The following is an 11,690-nucleotide window of genomic DNA, read 5'->3' as shown; positions in this document are numbered from 1 at the left end:
CTCTATTTCTCCAACAAAAATCATTTCAAACACAGCAACAGCGCTGTTTTGCGTCTCTGAGCAACAGGGCGCTGTTTTGTTCCTGAATGAATCACCCGTTTAAATGATTCGTTTCAAACGCAATGATTCACTTAACAGTGACTTGCTGCCACCTACTGGCGGTTTTAATTTCACATTTAAGGTACCTTTTCATTTTTTTCAATAATTTCAAACATCAGCTTTCAATGTTTTATGTTTAAAATATCAAAACATTATTTATGCATTTTTAATTGCAGGTTAAAGTATTTAATGTTCCTCAGATAGAGTGCATTCTTTCACTGCATGAATCAGTCTATTAAAATGCATTAAGAATTATCACATCATTTAAGATATGGGGCAGAAAATGTATAACTTTATATTAGCACAATAACACACTCAGCAAAATATCGCCTAATTATCGTTATCAATAAAATCCCAGAATATTATCACGATATAATGTTTTGTCAATATCGAACACCCCGAATTTATGTTGTTTAATTTATGTAATAATTTATTGATAATAATTGTTTAAATTAATATAATAATTAATAATTTTGACTCATCCATTTTCTTAACAATGGTTTAAAGGCTGAAATGTAAAGTTTCTCATTTTAGAAAACTTTGTTTTTGTGAAAATTTGTATCTGAACTGTGAATTATGCTTTTTACAGTAATTTTACAGTTTAATATGGTACTACATTGCCCTACCCCGCTCATATGGTATTAATTTTATTTGTGCAGGTCTTAAAAAAGGTCTTAAAAAGTCTTAAATTTGAGCTTAAAAATCCTGCAGAAACCCTGTGTTTCAAAAACATTAAAGAGTCTTACTGATCCCAAACTTTTGAATTATATTGTAATATATTGTAATAAAATATTGAAATATGTAATGTTTTATAAAGTTGTGTCATGGCAATTTAATTGCCGATTATGAAGAGCAAAATGATACGTATATGAAACTGTAAAAAAGTATCAGATTATTGTTGTAGCCAACAGAACTTTTAAAACATGACAGTCATCACTTAATAAATCACTTTGTGATTTATTATTTTGTTTTATTGTGAAAATGTGTACAACAGTGATGATATTAGAATTTTAGATTGAAATAGAGAATTCACTCAAAATTCTAATTTTAAAAAGGTCTTTCATGTTTAAAACAACAAGACCATTAACCCAAATCGTTATATTTTTACTGAGATTTAGCCCTTGTGACAATGTCCCATAAGACAATTAACCTCAGTCTCTACACTATACAGTATATGACATATAGCAAATGAGATGTGAGCTAAATTGCTGAAATAAAAATTAATTTTCACAATATTTACCTAAAATTCACAAGTGTTGGTCCGTTTTAGAATATTACTAGGGAAAAGTTCTGCTAATTTGCAATGTGATTATAAATATTAGCCCATACAGATTTAAAAAAAGACTAAATATTGTCTTATTATACTAGATTATCACTAGTCAACAGTAATGTAGATTTTAAATCCACCACATAATTTATACAGAAACATGTCTCTCAATTAATCACATTTAGTTTTATATTGCATACACTAGTCTTTACTATATCTTTATTAACATACTGCAAGCACACTAAATCTAGCTTTGCATTCACTAACTAATTCGAGACATGTTTTATAGTACTTCATATGCCTCTTGTGGGACTTGAGTGGTGAAACCATGGGAATGTGGGATTTATTTTAGGATAGAAAACAAAAGCATGAATGCACATGTAAGCAGTGTTTACTTCAGGTTGCAAAGAATAGTTTTCTGAGACATGAAGGCTCGTAATGGTCTAGTAATTGTCAAGTTGGTCTGCTACAGGAAACACGCTTTACCTCTAATACTGTTATTAAGTCTGGGCACTGTTTGCTGAGGTTAATTGGAACATGAGACTGTGTGGGACTGTTCAGAATGAATGGAAAACTTTACCTCCTACAATAATAGTAAGGTTCTTGTTTTTGACCCTAATCTAATCTTGTTTGGCCTTAGGCCTCCAGACCATAATGAGCTGCAAACCAGGCCTGCCAGTTACCATGGTATCGCCACAGTACTCAGCACTGTTGCCCTGGCTGTTTTCCTTGAGGGTTTGTAATTACTGTAAATGTTAAGGTTGCTGAACTAAATGAACTGTAGTAAGACAGAGCTGCTCAAACTAAATGATGTTTTGTCGAGTAGAGCGAGTCAGGATATCAAAGCAGAGAGATGGAGCTCAGACATAACTGACCCAAATGACTCATTTGTTTTTCAAGGGCCAGACTAACGAGTGGACTAATGTTTAGTAGCAGTTTGAGTTGCCTTCTAGGCAAGGAGAAGTAAGACAGAGGTGAAACAAATGTGCTGAATGGTATATCAGTGATGGCAACCATAATAGTATTTTAGTATTTGGATTGTTTGTAATGTATCCATTTTCCAGTCTTAATAAGGTGATATGTAAAGCAATCTTCATTGAGATATAAGTATGCCTTCTGAAAGGTAACATGTTTAACAGTAACGGGGTTGACCGTTGATCAATTCAGCTTGATTTTAGTACAATTCAGTCTTGTGCCGAAGATTTTGAAACTACAATGTGCTTTCAATGATGATATCTTTACACATATCCACTTTTCAGTCATCAGATATTTACTATTTAAAATCAAGGTAACAGAGTTGACATTTTAAGATTGTATTGCAAAAAATCATTGTCTTAATGTCGTGCAGGGATGATTTTAATGACAATTTAATTTTATGCCATTATAACAACGTTTTGGTTATTTTGGCAGTAGTTTGTCACTTGAAAGAGGGAAAATTTGATGATAACAGGGTTGACACCAATCGTAAGTAAGCATTTATTTCAGTATACATCATTTACATATATATATATATATAATTTAAAAATAATAAAAAATGCATTTAGAATGTAAAAATCTCTCTTTTTTTCTTAAAAAAATTATGGATATGGTAAACTACTTTTTGAAAGTTTGGGGTCTCTAAAATGTTTTAATGTTTTTTGAAAAAAGTATCTAATCCTCACCAAGGCTGCATTTATTTGATCAAAAGTACAGTTAAAAAAGTGAAATATTTTTCAATTTTTTCTCATTTTCTAATTATTCTAATTTTCATTTTGAATGTAGTTTAAATTGTCTTTTATTCCTGTGATGGCACAGCTGAATTTTCAGCAGCCATTACTCCAGTCTTCAGTGTCACATGATCCTTCAGAAATCATGGTTGTGAAAAAAACTGTTGTGATGCTTAATGTTTTTGTGGAAACATGATGCATTTTTTTCCTCAGTGTTCTTTGATGAAATAAAAAAAAGCATTTATTTGAAATATTTATAAAAATTATACTGTAAATGTATTTACTATCATTCTTTCTCAAAGGAAAATCTTACTGACCCCAAACTTTTGAACAGTAGGCTATTTTGATACCAATATTCAGGGTGGCTCAACTTACACCACTGGCACATCTTACCCCACCTTCCACTATACACAAAATTATGCAGAAGTAAATTGCTTCAAGGAGTAGAACATAGTGAGTGTTTAACTCCACAAAATTGAACTTTGTTCTCCTTGTCCAGTTATAGTTCAGTGATCAGGGAACAAATAAGTTGCACTTGTTATGTTTACCCTTCACTTCTGCACATAGTCTAGGCTAGGGCAATGCACAAGAATCGGAAATTCCAGGGCCAGATATTTAAAGGTTGGGAGTTTCTGTGCACAACTGCAAAAAATCAATCCCAACAGCTTAATGTGTGTGTGCGTGTGTGTGTCATATGGGACTGAGGCTTGATGCACATCTGGTTGTGTGATTCCGTCTCGAGCAGCCATGTAATTTAGAGATACCTCATGGTTGGAGCACAAACAGCCTTTACAATTTACTATACATAAACTCAAATATAGAATTACACACGCTCACAAACACACACTGTATGTCTGTAATTATTGCCAGTCGTAGCGACAAACTGTCTGAAGGAATATTCTGCTGCCAAATGACTAAAAGTTGCATGCTTTTTTTCTCTCTCTCTCTCGTTATCTTTCTTTTATCGTTATCTTCTCTCACTTCTTTCAATCTCTTTCCTCATTGTGAGTTTCTTTTTACCTGCTACTCTTGTTCTTTACTATACCAATACCTCCCTAATCTCTCACTCTGTCTCTTTTGCGCTCTGTCTCTCCACCCACACATAACTCCGCCTTTGTGTTTACATTCCCCGCTCCATATTTGGAGGGCTCAAGGTCCTCAGAGCGTCCGTTCGCGCTCTACAACAAGCGTATGTGTGTGTGTACAGCTGTATTCCGAGGAGCATTGGCTGTCTCGAGCGGAATAATGCTTCCCAAGCCAGGATTTTCCCGTACACCCAGGAGGGGCACCTGAAAGGGGTTACCTTGTGTGGAGGTAGAGAGAGAGAGAGAGGGAGAGCGAGAGCGAGCAGTACTGTAAGAGGAAAAGGAGGAGGGAAAACAGGGGAAAGGGAGGAAAGAGATTGACTGAGAGAAAGAAAAAAAAGAAGAGGAAAGAAAAAGAGACCCAGGGGAGCTGTTATCACCTTATGGGAAAAAATGCAAGCTGCCTGTCTTTTTAAAACTGCATGAGGAGAGAAGGAGAAAAAGAGAGAGCAGGACAAAATGGGCACAGACGCCTGCAGGATAAACACGGTCAGGTCCGCTTGCCTCTTTCCTTCCCTTTTTCACCTCTTTCTTTATTCATTCAAGAAGTGTTGTTTGTTTTTTCTTTTTTTCTGTATTGTAGAGGCTCTCTTTCTCACTTGTGACTCTGTCAGATGTCTTTTTACTCTTCGTCATAGTTTCCATGGTCAAAGTCATCTCAGATACCTTTGGGGTCTGATTCGAGAGGATGTTTCTGGAAAGCATTAGGTTTGTGACGCTACGTGCATTTTTGAAGCGGTGCAGGGTGGTGGGATATACTTTCAGCAGCAACACGCTTGATTTATTTTGTGAGTTGTTGAAAGCTCTTGTGATAAACGAATGCAGTTGTGCTTGATTTATCAAGAAAAGTTGCAGCATAGGTCACTTTTAAAGTACTTTTGAGAGAAACAAGAAGTCTCAGGTATTGCATTTGATGTTTTATGCAGTCTTAAAGGGGTCATATGATGCTGCTAAAAAGAACATTATTTTGTGTATTTGGTGTAATGAAATGTGTTTATGCGGTTTAAAGTTAAAAAAAAAACATTATTTTCCACACCACATAGTGAGGTAGGTATGTGGGGGCGTGTTCGAACGAGCCGTTTTAGGTAGGTGTGGCTAACTCTTAACTTTTATAAAGAATATCTCTTTGGATTTTAGACTTTAGTCTTTGCAACTTTACAGATCTTCTTTATGCACCAAGAGCTTGTAACACTCTAAAGAGAAAGGAAAAAATGAAATCGCATCATATGACCCCTTTAAGGCACTTGGCTAAAACATTTTTGGGCAGAATATGAAGAAATAGTATGTTGCTCTTTTACTAATTTATAATGTGGACTTTTTGTTAGTTGCAAAGTCAAAGTCAAGTTTGTTGTCATTTGATCAAGTGGTCTATTAAATATTTATTTTAGATTATGATAAAGTTCGTTTGATAGTATGATGACTATTGCATCTCAGTTGTTGGGTGTGTGTTTATATGCGTGTGTGTGTGTGTGTGTGTGTGTGTGTGTGTGTGTGAGTGAGTGAGTGTGTGAGTGTGTGAGAGAGTTGCCAGCTGTGGCGTTTTATCATGCATGCCTGGTATTTGGATTTCAGTCTCTTGAGACTAGGTAAGCTTTACTGGTTTAGTTAAAAAGGTCTGTGTTTTTCACCAGTTGACATACCAGTTTTGCCATTGGGATCAATCCCAGTTTATATTAGGTGTCTTTACGTAACATGTACTTGCATCAAAAAATATATACAATGTACTTAATGTGTTCATATTGTAATGCATAACACGTTTGTCGCTATTGAGGTGACACGGTTAAGGTTAGCGACAGGTTTTGTGGTGTGGTTAGTGCTAAGGGTGGTTTAAGGGGTAGGATAAACAGAGTAGTTACAGAAATTAATTACAGATATAATTACATCAGGTGGTTTTTTTAAATATAAAAAGCATGTATGTACACAATTGTATCAATTTATTAATTTAAATGTTAGTACATAGTAGTTAAAGACAGTATAAAGTTTGTATGTGTGATAGGATTATTTCTGGTTGACAAAACACCATTTTTACATAATATATACCTATAGTGTCTATAGAGTGCTGCAGTGATGACGTATTTTCACACTGGTTTTCTTAACAAGAACCCAATAGGATTTTTCCATTGGATTTTTGATTATTTCAGAAAATAATCTCCATGACCAACAAAAGTTTATGATTCATAGACGTTATGATCATCGTGTTAATCTTCACAAATAAACACAACTTGAATGAATTTTGAAGCCTAAATACCAGAAGGTAAAAGCTAAACATAGGCTAGAACTACACCATGGTCGCATGATTTCAGCGCCACCGCCATTAAGTTTCCGACAACTCTTTCAGTGTTTGTTTAAAAGTATTTTTCCTGAAAGTTTGAGTTAGAATAGTTTGTAAGAGCATGATTAACACAACAAGGTGTAGGATGTTGTGTTATCTGAGAATATCTTGAGATTGTGTTAAACAAAACCTTTATTTTTAGCAAAATTTTATTTCAATATCCATTGAGAAAAACTCAAACCCACTGATAAAACTAGAAGTGCTAAAATGCCTACTCGTTTTTGGGGTTTTACCTATAAAAACATATAATCTCTGCTGCACTCTATTGTCAAAAATGATCATAGAGTGTGGCGTGATGTTAAATATCAGTGTTTGCGTGTGTTTGTACAAGCCTGCATGTGTGATGCTGCCTTCTGGCTTCATGTTGAACAGTAGATATGTGTTATCAGTCATGATCATTGCTGCGAGACTCTGAGTGTGTCATGACACATGACGCTATCTGCTGCGATCTGTGTTCAGCTGCTGCCGGCTGACTGATGTGTCTTAGCTAGAACACACACAACGGCCACACAAAGACATATCTAGGTCTGTGTACCTGTGTGTTTGTGTGATTAGTGTGACTAAGGTGTCTGCAACTCGTTAGAGGCGTGTTAACATTGACTTATAACACACACAACTGAATGTAGGAGGAGTGGGTGAAGATAAGGGGCCACAGGTGTGACTTTGTTTTCAACACTTATGTGTCACACTCACCATGGTAACTTTTTACACTTTAAAATTGTTATACATAAAGAAATGGGTAGTAATTTTAACAAACTTGTTTGAAATGAAGTACTTTTACATATCAGAGGTCATGGATGCCAAATACGACTCTCTAAAATCTGCACTTTGCTTTTGCATGATGCTTCATCCACACCAACAGGTGTCAGTATAAATTATATAGGCTAGACATATTTATAAATATATAAATTATATTTGAAAAGGTTGTATCTATGTAAACTGGTAAATGCCACCCCAATGTCATAAAAACAATAAAAGTTAGGGGCATGTCAGTAAGAAAACATGGTGGACACCGTAAATTCAGGATATGTTTTGATGTTAAATTTGCTGAAATGTATGAAATCATTAGTATCAATAAAATGTAAAAAATGGCATTATACAATAGTAGACAATTTTGATGGTTTTGTACATTTTTGATAAATATATAACTATTTCGTTTACAGCACCTTCACAAATTTAGTAAGAACATAAAAAAGCAAAAGCACACCTAATACATATTCTTTATTTATGATTTTGTAGAAGTAAAGTGAAATAAAAAAACTTTGCTATAAATTTTAGCTTCGTTTTGCTCATTTCAAAGTGATCTGAACACACCTGACATAATAATTCCATCTTCTTAACTCATAAATATGAACTTTTTAGGAGCACTGGAACGCACCATAAGTCCTAAATGAGTTCCAAATTGTAGAGGTCAACTAATTCTCTACTGATTGTACTTACTTTTCGTTCTTTCTTCCACAGCCAAGCAAAAAGAAGGCACACGCTCTCTGAGCAGTGACTCTGGACTCTCCAGCTCCTCCCAGTGGACTGGAGGACAAACCTCTGGGCTCCCAATCAGCTACGGCTCTGAGGAGCATCCCCAGCTCCCCAGAGTGATCCCTGGGCTCAGAATGGAGGAGGAACAAGCTTCTCCAGGCGTCACGAGACGTGACCCTAAAGCCAATCAAGCTACTTTTGATCATTCCAGTCATTTAAATGGTCAAACAATGTTTATAGAACGAGAGACGGATATTATAGATGATGACGAAGACATAATCGCTCCGAATGCTGCTGTTTTAGACTCTAAAGACACACTGTCTTCAAAGGAAATGTCTGGCTTGTCTTCAGGTGAATGTCAGAACTCTGTCCAATCAGATTGTCAAAGTGAAGCTCCTCCTGCCATATTTAGAGATGTGAATTCCTCAAACACACTCTTACACACTTCAGTACCTTCTGGATATCACACACATATATGGGTAAAACAGCAACAGTCCACGTCTTACATGCACACTCCATCAGACAGACTGGAACACAGAGAGGAGATGGAGCTCCAAAAAGGTGCAAGCAAACCTTCATTACCAGACAATGGCTTTCCGGAGACGCAGTCTGAGCCAGACAAGGATGATGAGTTTGCGACACTGGCTTTGGATGTTGATCAGTCAATCGAACAGCTCAATCAGCTGATCCTGGACCTTGACCCTGACTTTGAACCAATCCCCACACAGGCAAGGAGTCACATGACCCGCTCGGCCTCCCTTCAGACCAATGGAAAGACGCATTCGGTTGGAAGGGCCAAATCCCTCCAGTCAGGTAAGAGCAAATCCTGATACATTCATCAGTCCTGAATCAATTTATTGATTCCAACTGGCCAGCAATCCACCAAATCATTCTAGTTATGTTTTTGGACAAAATACTATGATATTCTTTGAAATACCCTGGTGTATCATATAAATGTCACAGTATATGAATTTAGCAAGCATTGCGTGTAACACAATAAATATTAAAAGTACCATGGTATTAATATCTGAGACCATCACAATACCATGGTATTGTCAATGTACATTTTGTAAGAGTTCACAAACTTGATAAATACACAATTTCTGCACATGCCCAGCAAATGAACCTTTTTATTAAGAGGCCAATATTTTTACCTTTTTGATTTTATAACTTGTATTCTGTAGACTATATTTGTTTTTCTAAACATAAAATGCACAGGATGCTGTCAATTTATATCAAATACTTTTTGAAATTTGCTCTAATTTGAAATATATGCTCATAATTTCATTATTATGACTGTAAAATCAAATTAATATCAAATACATGGGTAACTGTAAATAGATATCATAAGGCAAACAACAATTTGTTTATTTTATATACTCTACAGTTCAAAAGTTGGGGGTCGAACACATTTTTTCATTAAATTCCAAATTTCATAGAAACATCAAAATTTGTACATTTACTTTAAAGACATGTATACTCTTACAAATTTATCTATTTTAAGCAAATGTTGTTCTTTTAAACTTTCTATAAATCAAATAATCCTGATAAATTCTTTCAAAACATCGTCACCAAATCTTACCGAACCAAAATCTTAGAATGGTACTGTGTGTATGTATAGATACATATGTATCACATTTCAAATACATGTGGAATTTTTGGTGCTTTCAGTGGCAGTTTTGCCTTGTTCACTGGTTAATGTCTGAGCCCTCAGTCTAGTGACTTTTTAAATTAATGTTTGTGGTTTCTGTTGGCAGGGGCCTAGTTTATGTTAATAAATGCACACAAGTAACATACAATGGTCCTCTATGTGCAGCTCCTGACAGGTTTGCTAAAGAAAATAAAGTCCTGCCTTTCATTTGTGTGTGTGTGTGTGTGTGCTTGAAGATGTAAACATCCAGGTCTAGTATAGGCGGAGTTTAACTTTTATGCTTGGGGGGCACCCACTGGCAGACGAGCCACGGACACTTTTTTTTTATATGTTCTACATTTCATATATTTATATAACATATATTCGACATAAAAAAAAAGAAAAACATACCTTTTTTTCAGTCAAATTGTTCTCTATGTGCAGTAAAGAAAGATCTGAGAATCTGTCCTGTGCCACTAAAGATCGGAGCCAGATTCTCCTCATAACTGAAAAACTTTCTGATGTAGCCGAACTAGGGGTGGGCGATATGGCAAAAATATCATATATCAATTTTTTTTCATAATATCACGATTCACGATTTTATCACGATTCTCTGTCATGTTGGTTTTACAATTTTGCAAGTTGTCTGAGCATTACAGCCAAACTAATTTTCCTATTATAAAGACAAAGCATTTCAAGGTAACAAAATATAAAAAAGAATGGCGGATTTTTTTGGCTAAGGTGGGCGAAGATTTCATTATTTAATCTTTGTTATTAAAAAATAAGAACAAAGATACACATTACATTAAATACACATAATATACAGATAAAACAGTGCTTTATTTTCAGCTACAATATTCAGCAGGAGCATTCAAGAAATTGAATGAACAAATATAAAAATAAAACACTATATAGATGTATTATTATGATTATTATTATTATTGTTAAAGCAAAGCAACTGTATTAAAGTTCTTTAGTCAAGAGTAGCGAGTGATTTTTCTCTTTGTGTTTTGTTTTATTAATAAAGGAATAGTTCACCCAAAAATAAAAATTCTGTCATTTCTGTCAGTGTTTTATTTTTATACCATCATTTACTCACTCAAAAGTTGTTTTAAACCTGAACGAGTTTCTTTCTTCTGCTGAACTTAAATGTTATTTTGAAGAACGTGAAAGAGTTGTTGGTCCAGTGACTTTCATAGTATTTTTCCTACTATCAAATTCAATGTGGACCAGCAACTGTTTGGTTACCCACGTTTTTCAAAATATCTTCTTTTGTGTTCAGCACAATAAAGAAATAAATACAGTTTTGGCACCCCATGTGAGTGAGTAAATAACGACAGAAATAAAATTTTAGGGTGAACTATCCCGTTAATGACAGTCGGCAGCATGTTTAGTACTGTCCCTAAGACCTGCACGTATCCGAATTTCTCTCAACTGTTTACTTTCATTTTAGACATAACCAACTGAGTCTATGGCTACGTCCACATGAAGCCAGCGCTTTCCCTATCCGATCTTTTTTTTTCACCTGGTCTCAAGAAATATCTGCGTCCACACGAAACCACCAATACATTTATTAACCTGTGTTAATGTTACTTATTAAAAAGACAATCGTTCAGTGTTTGTTCATGTTTTTGTTGCTGTTACGTGACGTAGCGGTGTCTGACTAGGGGCGAGACGTGGGCTGATGACGTCATTGTTTCAGAAAATATACGGATTCGCTGTCCACATGAAAACACAAGGGCGGCATTTTCAGATTTATCCACTCTGGGACCCGGTTTCAAAAAATATCGGTTTCACTCTCCCAAAACTCCGGATCCATCAGGACGAAACGCCTGTACGATACAAAATTGATGCGTATACAGCTAAACGCGTCTCCGTGTGGACGGGGCCTATGTAAACCTTGTGTGTTTTGACAATATTAGCGCAAAAGCTGACTTAGGCCCCGTCCACACGGAGACGCATTTAGCTGTATACGCATAGTCCAAGTCTTCTTCTCTGCTTTTAGTGTATCTCTGTGGCAGAATTACAGCGCCACATGCTGGTCTGGCATGTATACTACATCGTTTTGTGTCGGTCTCGTGTGGACGCAGATATT

General features: G+C 35.5%; 1 protein-coding gene across 10 annotated transcripts in view; it reads left to right on the top strand.

Annotated features, from left to right (window-relative positions):
- Positions 1 to 11,690, top strand: part of LOC107712889 (tensin-3-like) — a 56,934-nt gene that overhangs the window by 10,603 nt on the left and 34,641 nt on the right. For all 10 annotated transcript variants that reach the window (XM_016518278.1, XM_016518281.1, XM_016518275.1 and 7 more), the window contains one exon: positions 7,951 to 8,778. In XM_016518278.1, the coding sequence (XP_016373764.1) occupies positions 7,951 to 8,778 (828 nt within the window). The remainder of the gene's footprint in view (positions 1 to 7,950; positions 8,779 to 11,690) is intronic.

This window comes from Sinocyclocheilus rhinocerous, unplaced genomic scaffold (genome assembly GCF_001515625.1).
Source record: "Sinocyclocheilus rhinocerous isolate Xijiao unplaced genomic scaffold, SAMN03320098_v1.1 scaffold478, whole genome shotgun sequence".
Lineage (NCBI taxonomy): Eukaryota > Metazoa > Chordata > Actinopteri > Cypriniformes > Cyprinidae > Sinocyclocheilus > Sinocyclocheilus rhinocerous.
This window is presented reverse-complemented; position numbering and strand designations above follow the sequence as displayed.